This window comes from Mus musculus, chromosome 12, assembly GCF_000001635.26.
Source record: "Mus musculus strain C57BL/6J chromosome 12, GRCm38.p6 C57BL/6J".
Taxonomy (NCBI): Eukaryota; Metazoa; Chordata; class Mammalia; order Rodentia; family Muridae; genus Mus; species Mus musculus.
Window position 1 is genome coordinate 32,378,058 of NC_000078.6, and position 21,406 is coordinate 32,399,463.

Consider the following 21,406-nt stretch of genomic DNA (forward strand, 5'->3'; position numbering starts at 1 on the left):
AAAATGTTTTCTTTCAGCAGAACAGCTTTGCTGCCATTGCTGTTTGTCCAACTTGAGCAGACTTTTTAGTTCATACAGTATTAACTCTTTTCTTTCCCAGTGACCTGTACCTCCTAAATGTGCCAAGATGGTTCCATTGCCCAGAAGGAAGCTGTCATCAATGCCTGAACTTTTAGTTTTCTTAAAAGATGGGGTCAAGAGAGGCAAAGCATATGAAGATGCCAAAGCAGGATTTGAGACTTTAGAAGGGATTCATGAAATGCCCATCCCTTCTAGTTTATACCCAACTCTCTCAGCTGTTATACTATCAAGTCTTGGGGTTCTCTCTCATTATTCAGACTGGTAGACTTCCCCAGCTCAACCCACAGCTGAACACAATCACCCACGACACCCCCAAACATGGCACTCACACCCACCCACTTCCTTCTCTTGACAGGGCAACCCTCATGGATCCACCCAATGGTTGACTGGCCTTCCAGGGCCTCACCATCACCCACCACAGCCACCATGTTCCACGAACTGGCCTCTCCCCCATCAGTCCCCGCCCCTCACTCGGAGAGCACCCAATGGGAGGAGCTGAGGCCGTGGGAGGCGGGGACTAAGGCGGGCCCATTTAAAGAAAGGCTGAGGGCGAAAGGAGGCAAGAGAAGAGAAGAAAGAGAAGCCAGGGGAGGGGGCGGGCGCCGTCCAATGACAAAGCCCCGGGGTGGGCGCCCGCCGCTGCCGCCATCTTTAGCCCGGCCACAGGACAACCAGCGCGTCCTCCGCCCCGAGGGGGAGGGGCGGCGAGGCGAGAAAAGTAGCGAGCGGCGCCGGGCGGAAGGCGCCAGCACAGGCTAGCAGCGCCGGGCGGAAGGCGCCAGCACAGGCGAGCGCCGCCGAGCCGGGCGCGGACAGGGACGGCGGGCGGTCCCGAGCGGCCTCTGATGCGACGCGGCGTGAAGAGGCGGCGGCGCCGGCCCCGGGCTGCCTGGGGCGGCGGCTACGGAGCGGAAGGAGGGGCCGGGCTGGAGGCGCTGGAGGAGAAGGTGGTGTACTCGCGGTCGCAACTGTCGCTGGCCGGAAGCACGGAGGCGCTGGGCGACGCCTTCAAGCTCTTCATGCCCAGCAGCACGGAGTTCATGAGCTCGGAAGCGGAGCTCTGGAGCTTCCTCTGCAGCCTCAAGCACCAGTTCTCCCCGCACATCCTGCGCAGCAAGGACGTCTACGGCTACTCCTCGTGCCGGGCACTGGTGCCCGACCCCCCGGCGCCCGACAGCCGCCCCGCGCGCCGGCCGCGCCCGCGCGCAACGCCCAGGAGGAGGCGCCGTGGAGCTCGGGCTGCCGCGGACACCCGTAGGCCGCGCCCCGCCGCTGCGGCCGCGGAGCCCGGGCCTCCCGCATCCAGCTTCGGGGGCCGCACCCTGGAGGAGATCTGGAGGGCGGCCACCCCGACGCTGACCAGCTTCCCGACCATCCGCGTCGGCGACGACGTGTGGGGCGAGCGCAGCCTGGCGGTGGCGCGGCGCAGGGCGAGCCAAGTGCTGCGAGTGGACCTGGACCCGGTGGTGAGGCTGCGCCGCTTCCCGGTGCACCGGCTGTGATGCGCGCTGCGGCGCCTCCTGCCGGCCGCCGCCCGGGGAAGCTTCCGCGCGCTGGAACGGACTTATGTCAATGTCAGTCGAATGTTTACAGAACCGGCCCCCTTTGGTGCACTTTATGCGCGAACTAGGCCCCTGGATGCGGTGCGGCGCCGCGGTCCAGGATCGGGACAGGTGCGGCCCCCACGCCCGCGGCCAGACGGGACGGCCGGACCCGCGACAGAAGTCCCTTTGCTTCCCAACCCGGATGGAGACGTCTCCAGAACCTGGAGGGACACGTGCGTTTTCTCCCTCTCGGACTCTACCTCACCGGTCTGGAAGACCTCCGAAGACTTACAAATTTTTTTCTCCAAAGGAATTTTGTTTTCGTGCTTGTGTAATACAGCCAGAATTTTACTTGCTCCTGATTCCCCTTCTGTTTTCTTTTTGACTGTCAGCCCCACTTTCTGGACAGAAGATCGACTATGTTTCCTGGTGAAGTGCTGGTGTACGCTCAGGGTATTCTGAAGGCCACTCGTTTTCTAATTTTTACTGGATTCCAAAGCTTTGATCAAGGTCGTCTTTTAAGAGTTTCAAGCTTATGACTGTTAATGTAAGGATTTGTATGGCTTTGAATTTCATGAGCTCAGTGATTAACAAGAGATGCAAAGTACAACTTTAAAATAAAAGGTTAAGGTGTTTATATATAAAGTTTTATATTGAAAGTTTATATTTACTGAGCTCCTAAGTAAAATGGTAGAATATTCTTTAAAAGTTTTGTTTAAGAAAAAGTTGACTTACTCTATTCATTTAAATTGAATAAAATTGAAGTGTTTTGAACCACATGGCTTGTGATAAAAATTGAATAAATTTTGAAGAAGATGTTGGCTACAAGAATGACTGGAATCCAGTTGGAGGTGTTTGACCTCGCTTCCTGGTGTAACATAATATTCAGGATTGTTAATGGGAAGAGAATTAAGATGGAAGTTGCTTAGGAGAGATCAATACGTGTGGACATTGTGAATAAACAGATAAACAGAATACCCTTTAGAATTCCCAGAATTGTGAATGATCTATAGGGAGGGGCAGGGGCATTTCTTGGTACCATATAACTGGTCAACGTTATTTGGCAGAAAAGTAGATCTTAATTCTTTGTTGTTGAATAACAAGAAATGCCTAAGCTAATACTCATTGTATTTCTGAAAACCATGACAATTGGTTGACAGTTTGTCCTATGAGTTTTCTTTTTCTCTTCTTCCCATTCATCATTGTGTTTGCAATCTTTGATAGCTGAAGGCCACAGGAATCAAAACATGGAGCCACACAGTACTGACCCTTCTTGTACTTGTCCACTTTTATAATAGCGTGTATACCATATGGCCCAGAGTGGAGTTCTTGATTATCCAAGTGCCTTTGGTCATTGGTGGCGGCAAGACTTGGTGGGTTTTTAGCCAGTGGTGCCACAGCCAGCTTTTTCTGCAATACCTAAAGGGTCAAATAGTGTTTTTTCTACCACTGTTATTTCAGATTTAAGTGTTCTGCCATGGGACATTCCTACAGGGCTGGAACTTATTAAGCACTCAGCACTAAGGTTTATCTCTGCTTGGCAGTTTCTGAGAATAATGACAGTTGCAGTTTTGACTCTTGTGTTTCTAGAATTCAACGGCATAGCTTTCTGAATTAAGTATTTTAAGTTTTTAATAGTTCATGAAAAGAGCTGTGAGTTTAATTTTAGTGTTTTTGTTTTGTAAAAAACCACACACACACACACACACATATATATATATATATACATATATGACTTTATGCCAGTTTCCCACAAGCCTCGGTCTTTTATTCACCACTCATTGATAATACATTGTTACAAATACTGTTACTTGAGTACATGAAAGGTGGGTCACCATGAGAGGGAGAGTGTTAGAGCTGTGTCATGGGAAGCTAAGACAGTTTGGTTATTAGCTTCCATTGCCAAATGTATTTCAGAGACATGGGATTTTCTTCCCAGAAAATATATTGTTAACTTTTATAGCTAACTAGCACCTGATGAAAATGCATTTGTACCACTTCACGTGTATATAGTTTTATAACAAGAAATAAATTCAATGGCCATATTAGAATGTAATTTCAACATGGGATTTATCTAGATACTTCCCAGAAGATTCTGAAATTAGACATGGCTGAGGGTAAAATTTACCTCGGGGCCACAATGGACAGGTAACCAGTTACACCATGCATTTATTTTTACTGAGATTTTTGACATTTGTTTCTCTCATGCCTTGGTACTTTAGTGCAGTTGATGGTATGCATAAATGCTTCTTTGGCTTATCGTTCCAACTGACTAAAGTTTGGATTTGGTTTCCAATGCGGAGTTTGATACGGCTCAAAAATATAACCTTTATTTTGCCAAGTTTTTCTGCAGCAAAACCCATGTTGCAGCTTTGAACATATGAAGACACATCTAATGTAGCTGATGAGTCTATTATAAGAAAGTGGAATTTTTCCTGGGTACCTTTGGACAGGATGTGGAAAGAAACTTGACACTGTGGCCTTTACGATGAAGCATCTGGATTTTGTACTAGAAGGAAACTCTAGCTTCATTTGTGGGTAGTTTTAAAGACGTCCCATTTGTTATTTTGCCCTCTGTCATCTCTCATGGCACAAGTAGAGAGATCATCTGGGAGGGGATGCACCACCTCGCTGAGCTTTTGTTTAGTTCTTGACTTTTGAGTTCCTATTTGTGGTGACTGGCACCTCAAGGTAACCTTATTAGACTCCTGATGTCATTTTCATTCTCCTCCCTGTCACCCAGCAACTTACTTTTACTTTGCTAAGCCAATGACCTGGCGATAGCTGAGGGCAAGCTTCCGTGTTGATAGTACAGTGTTGCTGTTGTGGTGCCTATTTATTTTGTCTGTTCCAGTATTCTATGGACAAGTGTAACTTAAGCTGGTAGCTCATACCTATTGATTTGCCATGTGTACATAATACTACTATTTTTCAAAAAACTTTATAAAAAAAACTTTTAAGATATTTGAATACAAAAAAAATCACAATTTTGAACTTAAGGGTTTTTGTTGTTTTAAGGGTTGTTATGGTATTCTTTAAATCAGTGATTTTTAATGAACATACATACATAACATTTCCCTTATTGGTGTGTTCAGCTATTTTTTGATAAACTGTTATGTCTTAAGTGCATTAGAATGCAATTGTTTGTAATGGAACTGAAGTGTTTCCCTGGACAGTTTAATGTGCATATGAATGAGATTTACAATTTGGTTGTGTGTTGCTTTTTAACTTATTAACTGTAAATAAATTTTAAGCATATAATGTCTGGCTTTTCTAATGATACTGAAAGTTTTCGAAATGAGACTGTTTGCATGTGAACCAGAAACCATCTTATTTTAAAATTTTGCAAACTTGAGCTGGAAGTCTCAAGGTTTGTTTTGTGTTCGATCTTGTGACTTGTCAGTTCCTTAGTATCTAGAATGGTTTTTTCAAACCAAACCCAGTTGCCTGCAATAACCTTTAAAGGGTGCATTCAAATTTGGGCTTCTGAGTCCTGGCCCCTAAATACCATTGGGGTGATGATAAAAGGTCTAAGTTCTCTTTCCTTCATATTGTGGACGTGCCCCATGAGTGGCAACAATACAGACTGTTGACAGAAGGTGGTCAGGGGAGAATTCTCACTGCAGTCTATAGGACTGGAATGATCAGCAACCTGCAACAAGGGCAGATTTACATCCTGTGTAGACTGCATTACCTCATTCCCAAATGCCTATCACTAGGTGGAGGGAGCAAAGGGGATGGGCCTGGGAGAGAATTGCCATATCCAATTTCATGTCCATCAAGCACTGGGACTCTAGGTAAGTAAGCTTTGTGCCTTGGCATCCTCCAGAATCAAATGTGCTTAATAAGGTAGTGGAATACTGTAAAGGTTGAAAAGAACATATTCTGGAGACATGGGAAGTACTTAATAAACGCTATTAATTGGAAGTATGAAGGCTGAGTACAGTATAGAGTAATGAGAATTTATCTCTCCAGTTTGTTCGGCATGGTCACCAAAAGCAGATTATAGTCTGGAAAGTTAAAAGACAATTAAAGGGAAGTAATTAATGGGGGAAATAGAAATGACACAAAGTTACATTTTTATGCTTCCTGGAAGTACTAGGGCAAGAGTTGGGTTTGTTAGAGGTGCCAGTGTTAGAATATCTCTGAAAGATTTAAAGTGTGCCATTATGTATTTTCAAGGATCTGAGAATTTACAAATGGTAAATTAAAGTTACTGATCCAAAAAAGTTTTGCATTAAATCTTCACTTGGAGTAATTTCAGCAGATTTGCTCTAGACTTTAGAGTTCTCAACCTACCTAATGCTGCTGCCCTTTAACAGTTCTTCGTGTTGTGGGGACCTCCAACCATAAAATTATTTGAGTTGCTACTTCATGACTTATTTTGCTACTGTTGTGGATAGAAATGTAAATACCTGATATGCAGGATGTCTGATAGTCGACCCCTGTGAGAGGGTTAGTCAACTTTCAGAGTGGTTGAGACCCTCAGGCTGAGAACTGCTGCTGTAGAGCATTTTTCTCCCATGGCCACAGAGTCAAAATGCAGTTAGATTCTGTGAAGTCTGTGCAAAAATTCCGTCATGTTGGAGCCATTGGCACCCTTAGTTTTAGATGTTAGATATAAAGACAATGAATTGGCTCTGATTTCTCTCAACACAAATTCCTGAGTTGGTAAACGAATCAAAACTGCAGTATCTAAAGCCAGGACAAAAGTACTTCCTAGGAAAGTGCATGGAAGCATGCTAGATGAAAACAACCTGGGAACAGACACTATAGAAGCTTACTGCTGGACAGCACTGCTCCTGTGTGTCTGGTAAATGCTCTGAGCCATGATTGCAGTAACATAGCAGCCATGGGGTTTGAAGCTGGTGAGTGTAATGGCTCAAATTATGATTAGCCTAGCAAAGTTGGATAAATATATTACTAGATAACTATGTTTCCTTCTGAAGGTGTTCATAGGGAAGGTAAATTCATTGATCTAAGTAGTGGAGTTAGGTGTGTAAATACATTTTAAAACAAGGTTTATGTAGTCCAGACTGGCATCATATTTGCTCTGTAGCCAGAGCTGGCTTTGAATTTCGGATCTTCCTTCCTCTGGCCCCGAAATGGCTTGATTACAGGCATGTGCCACCACGCCCAGTTCAAGTATATATCCTTTAAATGTTTTAGTAGTAGAAAAAAAATCAAAACCAGGCAGGATTTTTTTTAAATTTTTGTCTCATGGATTCAAACAAGCATAAAAGAAAAATAGATGTATATAAGAATATATTATTAAAACTGTAGAGTTTTTCAATGTATTTAAATAAATTCAGTATGCTTGTGAATTTCAGTGCTGAAAAATATGAGTGCCCCAAAGTGTCTCCTAATGTCCCTTTTCAAGTCACTGTCTTGGTCCCACTCTGATATTTTGTAGTCATCTATGACAGAGTGGAGACTGTCTCTGGAGGAACTGAAGGACTCCACCTCAGATGTAGATTCTAGAAAGCAAGCATTGAGGGCTAAGATGGCAGAAAAGGGAGGCCTTGGATAAGTAAAACATCTCTGTCAAAGCTAGCTGAGAAATGATAAGCTCCATCTTGGCCAGGGTTGGGTAAGTGGGAGTGGGGATAATGGGAAATGTGCTTTCAGGAACCCACAAGAATAGAATGTAAAGAACTCAAAAGCAGTTCATTCCTCTTCCTAAATAGTAGGTTTGGGGAGTGGTGTTTACGTCACCTTTGTCTGCCTGTAGGACTTCTCTATGTCAAGGACTGTTAAGTTGTGATTGCATTCATATATATCTACATATGTGCTGGCTGCCTTATGTGTCAGTTTGACACAAGGTAAAGTCATCAGAGAGATAGGAGCCTCAGTGAAGGAAATGCCTCTAGAGATTCAGCTGTAAAGTATTTTCTCAGTGATCAATGGGGTGGGCCCAGCCCATCATGGGTGGTGCCATCTCTTGGATGGTGGTCTTGGGTTCTATAACTAAGCAGGCTGAGCAACCCATGGGAAGCAAGCCAGTAAGTAGCACTCCTTAGTAACCTCTGCATCAGTTATTGACTCTAGGTCCCAGCCCTCATTAAGTTCCTGTCCTGACTTCCTCCAAAGACGTTCTATGATCTGAAAGTGTAAGCCAAATAAAACCTTTCCTCCCCAACTTGTTTTTTTTTTTTTTTTGTTTTGTTTTTTTTTGTTTTTTTTTTGGCCATGGAGTTTGTTGGAACTATGGAAACCCTAAGGTGACTCCTTTTATCTTTGCATCAGACAATGTTGCTGGAATGTGCTTGGTGTGGAGTGGCACTGAGCAGGTATATCAAGTTTATGGAGTTCATAGAAACTTGGGGTATTACCTTCTGTACTGGCTAGTTTTGTGTCAACTTGACACAGGCTAGAGTTATCACAGAGAAAGGAGCTTCAGTTGGGGAAATGCCTCCATGAGATCCAACTGTAAGGCATTTTCTCAATTCGTGATGGGGGAGGGGGGTCCCCTTGTGGGTGGGACCATCTCTGGGCTGGTAGTCTTGGTTCTATAAGAAAGCTGGCTGAGCAAGCCAGGGGAAGCAAGCCAGTAAAGAACATCCCTCCATGGCTTCTGCATCAACTCCTGCTTCCTGACCTGCTTGAGTTCCAGTCCTGACTTCCTTTGGTGATGAACAGTAGTGTGGAAGTGGAAGTGAATAAACCCTTACCTCCCCAACTTGCTTCTTGGTCATGATGTTTGTGCAGGAATAGAAACTTTGACTAAGACACCTTCCAAACTTTAAAAAAAAAATTTTTTTTTGCTGTGTGGGGTTTCAGTTTGTGTGTAACAGCAATGGCAGTAGAACCATATACACATGTAACACACACACACACACACACACACACACACACACACACACACACACCCCAAAATCTTACCAACTAAGCCATTGATAGACTCAGCACCATGTGGCTTAATAGAATGTCTGAAGGCTTTGTTGTCTCTCCTGACTGTACTTACAATTTCTTAATTGTTTTACCTCTGGGTGTCAGCAAAGGCAGTACAGTGCAGAATAGGATAGCCAAGCCCCTTAGCTTCAACATTCTTCCTTCCTCTCCCTCTGATCTTCTGACAAGAAGGTTACCATTGCCACTTCTCAGTTTATTCAGCTGTAAAAACAGGCATACCATAATATCTATGTCACAGAGCCCTCGTGAGAATTAAATCAAGTGACACATGTCAAATAGAGTACTGCCTGGGACCTGGTTAGCTTCAGTCAATGCATATCAGCTTTTATTAGTAGTAAATGTGAAAAAAATTCTACAGTCTCAGTTTGCTTACCTGAATACCTTATATATATATATATATATAGGGAGGTGTTGAAAATGAAAACATCTGCAGTTCATAAAATGTTAAGTTGGGTTCTCTGGTATTGGAGAGCAGAGTCAAAATCACTGTAATTGCTAGAAGAATGCTGTAGATTTGTGAGGAATGATGGCCAACACTGAGCAGAATGTGATAAATGATCAGAAATCCATAAGAGAATGAGAAACCAACTAATGTTTATTTAAACCATGCACGAAGTACTATTGTAGTTAGCTCTGCCTACCCTCAACTCCCTTTTGAGGCAGTCTCATGTAACCCAGGCTAGCCTTGAACCTGCTCTGTGGCTGTGATGAACTTGGGCTCCAGATCTTCTTCACCTTCTGTTTTTTGTTTTGTTTTGTTTTGTTTTGTTTTGAAGGAAAACTTGAGCATGTCAGGCATGGGAGATAAAATAACAAAAAGTTCCTGGATGACTATAAAGCTTCCTGAAATAAATTCTGAAACACAGACATGTATGTGAAATAATATACTTTGAATAGGCTGCCATTTTGGCCTATGAAAAGTTGTGTATTAAGATAAAGAAGAGGGCGGGAGCCTCAATTGAGAAAATGTCTCCACAAGATCCAACTGTAGACATGTCCTTATAGGGCATTTTCTTAATTCATGATTGGTAGAGGGAGAGCCCAGAGCATTGTGGGTGGTGCCGAACACTGAGCTTGTATTATAGTTCTGAGTTTTATAAGAAAGAAGGCTGAGCAAGCCATGGGAAGTGTCCTAGCTAGGGTTACTATTGCTGTGATGAAACACTATGACCAAAGCAGCTTGGGGAGGAAAGGATTTATTTGGCTTACTGTTCCACATCACTGCTCATCACTGTAGGAAGTTAGGACAGGAACACAAACTGAGCAGGAGCTGGTGCAGGAGCCATGGAGGGGTGCTGCTTAATGGATTGCTCCTCATGGCTTGCTCACCTTGCTTTCTTATAGAACACAGGTCAATCAGCCCAGGGATGGCACCACATCAATCACTAATTAAGAAGGTGCTCTACAGGCCTATCTAAGGCTGGATCTTATGGAGGCATTTTCTCAGTTGAGGATCCCTCCTCTCCAATGACTCTGGCTTGTATCAAGTTGTAGTTGATAAAGCAGCACTCCTTCATGACCTCTGCATCAACTCCTGCTTCCAGGTTCCTGCCTTGTTTGAATTCCTGCCCCTATTTTCCTCAGTGATGGATGGTTACATGGAGATGTAAGCAAAACAAACCCTTCCCTTCCTAGCTTGCTTTTGGCCATGGAATTTCATCACAGGATAAAAATCTTATCTAAGACAGAAATTTGTACCAGGGTTGTGGTTATTGCTGACATAGACAGACCCAACTCTGTTTTTGGGAGGACTGTGGTGACATTTGAACTTTGGGCTGGAAAGATTGAATGCTCGCTCAGGGCTCAGTGGGCTGTTCTGAAGCTTGGAAGATAAGAATGTGGAGAGCAGTTCAGAAGATGGAGGCTTGGCTTGTAAAGTTTCAGGGGGAAGCAAATGTTCTACCAGGCCATTTGAGTGAAGAATATATGGTCTTTGGTCAGTTGTCGCTGAAGAGTCAGCTGTGATTAACAAGAGAACAGAACCACTAAAACCTTTGCTGGGACACTGGATGCTGGTCAGCTGGGGCTGAAGAAACAGTTGTGATTAAGAAGAGTCCCGCTCCATTGAGGTGAAGCCTTCTGGGAAGTGTTTCTTCAGGGTCATCCCACAGAAGCTGTGTTCCAGAGGTGGCAAAGTTTGCACCTTAGGCTGATGGCTCAATTAGGTAGTATAAGAGTCACTCAGGTGGTAATGATTTTAAAGGCACGAAGTCGTCATAGAGAGCAGCTGAGGCTTGGCATTTTGTGGCAGGGCTGAAGTTCATAAAGAAAGCCCAAGAGAGGCTACTGGTGAAAGTGTAGCCCAGTTACAAGAGAGGACCTGGGTATTTTGGAGGTGCCAATACCATGGGAAAGGCTAAGAACAGCAGCAACTCTTGAGTGGAATCTGCCTAAGTCTAGGAGACAAGCTGAATGGGTTGCAGGGGGTAAACCAGAGACCCAGACCCTTAGGAGGAGCCCAAAAGATTGTAAGTGAACCCCAGACATTGGGCATTGAGTTATTGACACTGTTGGGGTTGGTTTTATTTTGTTCAGTTTGTGACTATGTCTTGGTTCATCCCTCTTAAGTATGAAAGCAGCTTTTATCTTTTAATTCTTTTTTTTATAGGACCCCACAGTTGACAGATTTTGACTATTTTAAAGAGATCTTGGACTTTTAAGTGTTTGAATTTTTAAAGACTGTGAAACTTTTACAATTTGGAATGTTTTATATTGTGATCAATGTGTGATCTTGAGGATGAACAAGAAGTAGGAAATTATGGCTGAACAGTGATGTGTTTGTGTGTCAAGTTGACAAGGGATCAGTTGTGCTGGCTAGATTTAATATCAACTTGACTCACACTAGAATCATCTGAGCAGAGGGAGCCACAATTAAGAAAATGCCTTTACAAGATCTGGTTGTAGGCAAACTTCTAGGGCATTTTCTTAATTAGTTATTGATGGAGAAGTGCCCAGCCCATTGTGGGTGGGGCCAGCATGGGCTAGTGGTCCTAGATTCTATAAGAAAGCATCCTGAGCAAGCCATCAGGAGCAAGTCAGTAAGCAGCACTTCTTTATGGCCTCCCTATGGCCTCTGGAGGCAGTTCTTGCCCTGTTTGAGTCCCTGGCCTGGCTTCTCTCAGTGATGAACGTTCACTTGGAAGATAAGCAAAATAATCTTCCAAATCACTTTTGGCCATGGTGTTTTATCACAGCAAACAAAACAAAACAAAACAAAACAAAACAAAACAAAACAAAACGCCTCTAAGATAACAGCTGGGTTACTCATACTTAATAGATGAGCTTAAGAAGCATTCGAGACATCACATAGGGAAATAGAGCTGGGATCTGAAGCATGTGAGACATCACAAGGTAGCTAGAACTGGGATCTGAAGCCATGCTTTACTTACCAAGATTTTAGACTCATCTCTGTAACAGTTTTAGAGAAAGTGAAATAATTCCTAGAGCAGTATACTCTAGGATAGTAAAAGCTGAAGTGGAATTAAAAATAAAGAAGGAGAGGAAGGGGAGGAGGAGGAAGGGAAAGAGGAGGAGTAGGAGGAGGAGGAGGAGGAGGAGGAAGAAAAAGCAACAATAACATCTCTAACTGTGGACCTGTGCATTTCTTTTCTGTGGTATGTAGTTTAGGTGTTCCTTCAGCAGCTGGGATTGAGTCTACTCATGAATGAACAAAAGCAAGAACACCTTTGTTCCTGTACCATTTAGGTTGGAAGATTGAGAACTCTTGGGCTATGGCTAAAGCCCTTACATGTGTCATCCCTTAACAGTGACTCAGGCACTGCCCCGCACTGCCTGGTCTCAGTGGCTTCAGCAGCTTTCCTATACTGAAGGAATTGCTCTGTAGGAACAACAATTTTTCAGGCTCTTCCTTTCCCAAGTTGGAAGCTTAGCTGGGTTGGTTTGATCTTACCTTGAAGTTAGGCATCCTCTCTTTTGTTTCAGTTCAGAGTAGGACACCTCTATTTGCCAATGCTAATCTCCTAAACAACTGCAATCCATCTTCAGTGCATGCCTTGACTGTAATTGCATGCTTCCTGGTACTCATTTTCTCTGTAGACTGGACATTTTCTACTTTTGCCCCCTTGCTCTTTGTCGTTGTAAACTTGCATAAGAGTTATTAATAATAACCATTCCAGAGACTCAGTGTTCAGATGTTTTTATATATTTTTTTTCTGCCAAAGAGATTAGTCCATTACATTTTAGTTAGTTTCAGGCAAGTTCATGGGTAGAAGGTCACTGGATTCTTGGCCAAAATATTAAAGAACGGCCTCTTTCTTGAAGTACTGTTACAGTTCTTGTTTTCTTCCGAAGCCTCTAACTTCTAGTGCATTCTTACAAAACCAAACCTCAACACAGTTAGGTCTTGACAGAAATATCTCCTCTATTTCATCCCAATTTGTGGCTCAGTTACTTTTCTGTTCTTGTGATAAAATACCATAACCAATAGCAACTTAGACACGGAAGCATTTCTTTGGTTTATGGTTCCAAAAGGATAAGAGTCTATCCTGGAGGGTAGGCATGGTGATAAGAGGTGGCATTCTGGCAGGAGAACGAAGCTGAAGGATCACATCTCTGTCCCTATAGGAAGCAAATAGAGTGAACTGGAAGTGGGGGGAGGCAACAAACTCTCAAAGCTCACCCCAGTGACTTAATTCCTCAGTAAACTTTCATACCAGAGAGGCCACCAACATGATAGCTGTTCAGTCCACAAAGCTGTGTGTCTTAGAAGTTCCAATCCAGTTGCAAAAGAATCCTGGAGGATTCCTTGGCATTGCTGGTCTTCAGTTTACATTGTTAGACCAAAGAAACCATATTTAATAGCAGTGCAGGGATGCTGCTGCAATAAGACAGACGAACTTCCCAGCAGGAGTGAAAGCAAGCAAGGAAAAGGAAAACGTCTTTCTTATATGTCCTTTGGGGTGGGAGGGGCCTTTCTCTTTCAAACTATCACAGAAAGCAACCTTAAGGTTCGCTCCTTCTGCTTTTTATGTGGGTCCTGGGGATTTAACTCAGATTGTCAGTTTACATGGCAAGAGTTTTTGTGGAGCTATTCCACTGGTCTCTTTCCTCTAATTGTGGATAAGGTGGAATCTAAGGCCCAGGGATGAGGAGAGTTGTGGTGAAAAGAATTATAGATGTGTCTATCATCTTGGTAAATCATGCTTGAAATTTTTACCCCAAATCTAGCTCACTCCTGAGCTGTGCTTTTAAAACAAAACCCACTAGATAAAAACCCTATCAAAATGCTCAAAGGATATGGTTATACAGAGTGGCTTTTCACTGAAGTGTGTGGTCAAAGGACAAATTAACTCAGGCAGAAGACTGTCTGTAGGTCTTTCAGTTTTGTGTGGAACTTGATGATTGAGAGTCTGACTTGTTGATCTCCAAATCTGTGGTGGTGGATGAAGCTGCTTCCTGCTGCTTCCACAATCACATATGGACTCTGATGGTTTATATGGCTCTTTATTTGATTTTAAAAGCAGCCTTCTAGGACCTTGAAGTGTCTGACTCTGAGCAACCCCTGTAAGCGAGTTAACCCACCCACTCCCCATCACTGTCATATCCCAGAGAGAAGTCATCATTTCCAGTGTTTTTTGTTTTTGTTTTTGTTTTTGTTTTTGTTTTTGCTGATACAGTTTCCTGGGATGGCTTATCCTTATAATTCCATGGTTGGTGGCAATCAAACCAGAGGTAGGGGTCTCAGATAGTTGTTGTGGGCAAGAAGGGTGAGAAGTGAGAGGCTAGGGGCTTGCAAGAATGGGACTACCAGATGCTAGAAGTGCAGAATGGACTGAAAGGGTACTCTGCCTATAGTTTGGGTTCAAACTGCCCTTATTAAACATACCTGCACATCCTCCTTTAGGTCTCTGAGAGCAAGTGCTTATCTCAATAAAGCAGAGAAGCATACCTAGCAGAACAGCCATGCCCCACAGGGCATTACAAGCTCCAAAGGATGGCCTTGGCATTGTTCCAAACCTGAATGTTGGCTGGCAAGGATTTGTGTGCCATTAGGGTATTGTTGATACCTTAGGTAGGTCCTTTGGTGGAGAGTCCACCAATTGTCTATGATAAATATGCCTATAAGAAAGGGAGAGGGAGGGAGACAGAATCACAATGTGTGGAATCACAATGAAGGGATGCTATAATTATTTTGACTGTCTACTGAAAACGCAGCATTTTCCTTTAAAGATGTTTCTTAAATAAAATAATGATAAGAAAATTAGAGGCCTCAGGATTGGCGGGAGCCATCTTGGTTCTGGGACTCCGCTGAAAGTAGTCTGCACAGGTGAGAGTGTGCACTACAGAAGCTAACAGCTTCTGGGACAGGCAGGAGCCACAGAGCTTCCAAGGCAGCGCACTTTTCGGGCTCCAGACATCCGGCCACCCCGGTCAGAGGACAGGTGTCCGCCCAGCCTGGAGGCCTTTCCCTCAGCATCGGCAGGAGCCATCTTGATTCTGAGACTCCACCAAAAGTAGTCTGCACAGGTGAGAGTGTGGACTACAGAAGCTCACAGCTTCTGTGACAGGCCAAAGCAACACAGCTTCTGGGAAAGGTCCTGTTTTGGGCCTTCATCTTCAGCCAGGAGGGAGGTTCGAACGCCAGATATCTGTGAACCTTCCCTGTAAGAGGAGAGCTTGCCTTCAGAGACTGCTCTGACCACTGAAACTCAGAGGAGAAAGCTAGTCTCCCAGGTCTGCTGATAGAGGGTAACAGAATCACCAGAGGAACAGTCTGTAAACAGAGACAACTATAACAACTAACTCCAGAGATTACCAGATGGCGAAGGTAAATGTAAGAATCTTACTAACAGAAACCAGGACCACTCACCATCATCAGAACCCAGCACTCCCACTTCGCCCAGTCCAGGGCACCCCAACACACCCGAAAAGCTAGACTCAGATTTAAAAGCATATCTCATGATGATGGCAGAGGACATCAAGAAGGACTTTAATAACTCACTTAAAGAAATACAGGAGAACACTGCTAAACAGGTAGAAGACATTAAAGAGGAAGCACAAAAATCCCTTCAAGAATTGCAGGGAAACAAAATCAAACAGGTGATGGAATTGAATAAAACCATCCAAGACCTAAAAATGGAAGTAGACACAATAAAGAAAACTCAAAGTGAGGCAACGCTGGAGATAGAAACCCTATGAAAGAAATCTGGAACCATAGATGCGAGCATCAGCAACAGAATACAAGAGATGGAAGAGAGAATCTCAGGTGCAGAAGATTCCATAGAGAACATCGGCACAACAATCAAAGAAAATGCAAAACACAAAAAGATCCTAACTCAAAACATCCAGGAAATCCAGGACACAATGAGAAGACCAAACCTACAGATAATAGGAGTAGATGAGAATGAAGATTTTCAACTTAAAGGACCGGCAAATATCTTCAACAAAATTTTAGAAGAAAACTTCCCAAACCTAAAGAATGACATGTCCATGAACATACAAGAAGCCTACAGAACTCCAAATAGACTGGACCAGAAAAGAAATTCCTCCCGACACATAATAATCAGAACAACAAATGCACTAAATAAAGACAAAATATTAAAAGCAGTAAGGGAAAAGGGTCAAGTAACATATAAAGGCAAGCCTATCAGAATTACACCAGATTTTTCACCAGAAACTATGAAAGCCAGAGAGCCTGGACAGATGTTATACAGACACTAAGAGAAGACAAATGCCAGCCCAGGCTACTATACCAAGGCAAACTCTCAATTACCATAGATGGAGAAACCAAAGTATTCCAAGACAAAACCAAATTCACACATTATCTTTCCATGAATCCAGCCCTTCAAAGGATAAGAACATTAAAAAACCAATACAAGGACGGAAACCACATAAAAAGCAAGAAGGTAATCCCTCAACACACCTAGAAGAAGACAGCCACAAGAACATAATGCCAACTTTAACAACAAAAATAACAGGAAGCAACAATTACTTTTCCTTATATATCTCTTAATATCAATGGACTCAACTCCCCAATAGAAAGACATAGACTAGCAGACTGGCTACACAAATAGGACACAACATTTTGCTGCTTACAGGAAACTCATCTCAGAGAAAAAGATAGACACTACCTCAGAATGAAAGGCTGGAAAACAATTTTCCAAGCAAATGGTATGAAGAAACAAGCTTGAGTATTCTAATATCTAATAGAATCAACTTCCAACCCAAAGTCATCAAAAAAGACAAGGAGGGGCACTTCATACTCATCCCAGGAATGCAGGAATGGTTTAATATATGGAAATCCATCAATGTAATCCAGTACATAAACAAACTCAGCGACAAAAACCACATGATCATCTCATTAGATGCGGAGAAAGCATTTGACAAAATCTAACACCCATTCATGACAAAAGTCTTGGAAAGATCAGAAATTCAAGGCCCATACCTAACCATGATAAAAGCAATCTACAGCAAACCAGTAGCCAACATCAAAGTAAATGGTGAGAAGCTGGAAGCAATTCCACTAAAATCAGGGACTAGACAAGGCTATCCACTCTCTCCCTACCTATTCAACATTGTACTTGAAGTCCTAGCCAGAGCGATTCAACAACAAAAGGAGATCAAAGGGATACAAATTGGAAAGGAAGAAGTCAAAAATATCACTTTTTGCAGGTGATATGATAGTATATATAAGTTACCCCAAAAATTCCACCACAGAACTCCTAAGCCTGATAAACAGCTTCAATGAAGTAGCTGGATATAAAATTAACTCAAACAAGTCAATGGCCTTTCTCTACACAAAGAATAAACAGGCTGAGAAAGAAATTAGGGAAACAACACCCTTCTCAATAGTCATAAATAATATAAAATATCTTGGTGTGACTCTAACTAAGGAAGTGAAAGATCTGTATGATAAGAACTTCAAGTCTCTGAAGAAAGAAATTAAAGAAGATCTCAGAAGATGGAAAGATCTCCCATGCTCATGGATTGGCAGGATCAACATTGTAAAAATGGCTATCTTGCCAAAAGCAATCTACAGATTCAATGCAATCCGCATCAAAATTCCAACTTAATTCTTCAACGAATTAGAAAGGGCAATCGGCATATTCATCTGGAATAACAAAAAACCTAGGATAGCAAAAACTCTTCTCAAGGATAAAAGAACCTCTGGTGGAATCACCATGCCTGACCTAAAGCTGTACTTGTAGTACTTGTAGAGCAATTGTGATAAAAACTGCATGGTACTGGTATAGCGACAGACAAGTAGACCAATGGAACAGAATTGAAGACCCAGAGATGAACCCACACACCTATGGTTACTTGATCTTTGACAAGGGAGCTAAAACCATCCAGTGGAAAAAGAGACAGCATTGTCAACAAATGGTACTGGCACAACTGGCAGTTATCATGTAGAAGAATGCAAATGGATCCATTCCTATCTCCTTGTACTAAGGTCAAATCTAAGTGGATTAAGGAACTCCACATAAAACCAGAGACACTGAAACTTATAGAAGAGAAAGTAGGGAAAAGCCTCGAAGATATGGGTAGAGGGGAAAAATTCCTGAATAGAACAGCAATGGCTTGTGCTATAAGATCAAGAATCGATAAATGGGACCTCATAAAGTTGCAAAGCTTCTGCAAGGCAAAAGACATCGTCAATAAGACAAAAAGACCACCAGCAGATTGGGAAAGGATCTTTACCTATCCTAAATCAGATAGGGGACTAAAATCCAATATATATAAAGAACTCAAGAAGGTGGACTCCAGAAAATCAAATAACCCCATTAAAAATTGGGGCTCAGAGCTAAACAAAGAATTCTCACTGAGGAACACCAAATGGCAGAGAAGCACCTGAAAACATGTTCAACATCCTTAATCATCAGGGAAATGCAAATCAAAACAACCCTGAGATTCCACCTCACACCAGTCAGAATGGCTAAGATGAAAATTTCAGGTGACAGCAGATGCTGGCGAGGATGTGGAGAAAGAGAAACACTCCTCCATTGTTAGTGGGATTGCAAGCTTGTACAACCAAATCAGTCTGGCAGTTCCTCAAAAAGTTGGACATAGTACTACCGGAGGATCCTGCAATACCTCTCCTGGGCATATATTCAGAAGATGTTCCAATGGGTAAGGAGGACACATGCTCCACTATGTTCATAGCAGCCTTATTTATAATAGCCAGAAGCTGGAAAGAACCCAGATGCCCCTCAACAGAGGAATGGATACAGAAAATGTGGTACATTTACACAGTGGAGTACTACTCAGCTATTAAAAAGAATGAACTTATGAAATTTCTAGGCAAATGGATGGACCTGGAGGGCATCATCCTTAGTGAGGTAACCCAATCACAAAGGAACTCACACAATATGTACTCACTGATAAGTGGATATTAGCCCAGAAACTTAGGATACCCATGATATAAGGTACAATTTGCTAAATGTATGAAACTAAAAAAGAACGAAGACCAAAGTGTGGACACTTTGCCCCTTCTTAGAATTGGGAACAAAACACCCATGGAAGGAGTTACAGAGACAAAGTTTGGAGTTGTGACGAAAGAATGGACCATCTAGAGACTGCCATATCCGGGATCCATCCCATAATCAGCTTCCAAACGCTGACACCATTGCATACACTAACAATATTTTGCTGAAAGGACCCAGATATAGCTGTCCCTTGTTAGACTATGCAGGTGCCTAGCAAACACAGAAGTGGATGCTCACAGTCAGCTATTGGATGGATCACAGGGCTCCCAATGGAGGAGCTAGAGAAAGTACTCAAGGAGCTAAAGGGATCTGCAACCCTATAGGTGGAACAACATTATGAACTAAGTAGTACCCCAGAGCTCTTGACTCTAGCTGCATATGTATCAAAAGATGGCTTAGTTGGCCATCAATTGAAAGAGAGGCCCATTGGACTTGCAAACTTTATATGCCCCAGTACATGGGAACACCAGGGCCAAAAAGTGGGAGTGGGTGGGTAGGGGAGTGGGGGGGGGAGAGTATGGGGGACTTTTGGGATAGCATTGGAAATGTAAATGAGGAAAATACCTAATAAAAATATTAAAAAAAAGAAAATTAGAAACTGACCCAATACACACACACACACACACACACACACACATATATATATATATATATATTTTTTTTTTTCCTAATTCCCGAATGCATTTCTTTCCTGTCAGAAGTTGGCTTTATCATTCTGGACAGTGTGCTGCAATACTCAGGACCATTTGGAATAGAATTTTCACTAGTGTGATTCTGAGTCATTCCCCAGAGAGAGCATTCTTAGGGGAGAAACCAGATAAGTACACTTGAATGTGTTACCTTTCCCATGACAGAGCAGACGCCAAGACAGAGTAGTGTAGCCTGGGAGTCCAGGGATGAAGCATGAGCTCAGCTTAGCTCTGCTGCCAGTCAGCTCAGCCAGAGGTTTGTGCAGACCAAGTTGGCCTCCATTCTGAAGTGAATGGTGGGGTTAAAGTTCTGTTTGAGTCTGGACAGTCATAGTCCTTGCCTGTATGAGCAAGGAAAATACGGCTTCAATAGAGCTGTTCTGGCAGATGTCAGTCATCTTCCAAGTCAGGGATGTAAAATTGAGGACTCCAGAGTCACATGACCCAGTTTTAGACATGTATTTCTCTTCTGTGGTTCTGCTTTGAAAATGAAATTAACATAGTCAAGAATTAGTTCTTTTTCTCTTTTGGTGACTTTCTAATTAAAATAATAGGTAAGAAGAGTGTTCATTTTAGTTACAACAGGGCTAACTTGTGAATATTAATAGAAAGTTGATGAGGAAAGTTGTCCTGTTTGAATTGTTACAAATATCTCCAAGTAGCACAGACTTTGTCCTTCATACACAGGCCACCACGAGGAAGACTATACAAAGCTGAGGTTTCTTTGTTAATACAGTGTTTATAATATTGAATGATACTTTTGGTGAAAATTTCAATATTCTGTTTTGATTACCAAAAAGGGAGGGTGCATATTAGCCAAAGCAAATGATTGTTCCCAAAACTGGAAGGGTAATTGGGGCTTGGGTGGATAATTTTGTTAATTTTTCTTCATTATGCAAAGTAGCAAGTTATAATGGAAAGTAATTGCTATTCTAGAGGGAAAATGCCATTCAAGAAAGCTTTCAATATGGCTTTGGGGAAGCCGCCCTTCTGAATTTGTCCACTCCCCATTAACCCAGCTCTCTTCCCTATGCCTTAGGTTGGTGCCCAGATCTGAGTTATGATATCATCTCTCAAATATTTTGAATAACTAATAATAGTCCATAATTAAGATTTCAGGTTCAGGAGTTATGCTTTCTGTCACAGATTCACACTGCTGATGATAAGCTATTTCCATATTTTGGGGAAAGAAATTAACGGTAAATACTCAGAACTGCAATCAACTGCTCAGACACTTCACTCAATATTTTCACATATAGATTTTGTTCTAATGCAATAAAGGAGATGAAAGACTGAATTAGTATATACAGATGTTCATCTAAAAATCTGTGTGTGAGAACAGGAGACAGACTTCAATAATAAGACAAGGTTCAAATGCGTTACAGTATACTTACAGAGAACTGCTACTACATCATGAAAGTATGATTTGTGTCATATTTAGTACTCAGGTATTAAAAAGGCGAAGTAATATAAATGTAGTGCAGAAGACACCCCAGTTTTACTTTTTAAAGTCTAGTTTATGCAGGTATAATTTATACACAGCACAATTCTAGATTTTGGCTGCTTGCTTTGGTTAGTCATTACAAACAAGGGAGGGCCGTGCTGTGAAGACACAAATGGAGGAAAATGAAGTGTAACAACACAGGAGTAGGGTCATCCCCACAATCAAGATGGCGACTGGCTCATCTACCACCTGGAAAGTCCCCTCCCGTTCCTGGGCGGTTGGCCTTCACTT

At 42.6% G+C, this 21,406-nt stretch overlaps 1 protein-coding gene and 1 long non-coding RNA gene across 2 annotated transcripts; one reads left to right on the forward strand and one right to left on the reverse strand.

Moving 5' to 3' along the window:
* Positions 1 to 731: 731 nt before the first annotated feature.
* Ccdc71l (coiled-coil domain containing 71 like) lies at positions 732 to 4,886 on the forward strand. Its single transcript, NM_001162903.1, has one exon. It carries the CDS (start codon positions 927 to 929, stop codon positions 1,581 to 1,583), a length of 657 nt encoding a protein of 218 aa, NP_001156375.1. The 5' UTR covers positions 732 to 926; the 3' UTR covers positions 1,584 to 4,886.
* Positions 4,887 to 12,716: 7,830 nt separating this feature from the next.
* Positions 12,717 to 20,188, reverse strand: Gm40375. Its single transcript, XR_872665.2, has 3 exons — positions 19,823 to 20,188; positions 14,383 to 14,615; positions 12,717 to 13,115 (listed from the first exon to the last, which is right to left on the reverse strand). It is a non-coding gene; the product is annotated as a predicted gene, 40375 (long non-coding RNA).
* Between the last annotated feature and the right edge of the window lie 1,218 nt (positions 20,189 to 21,406).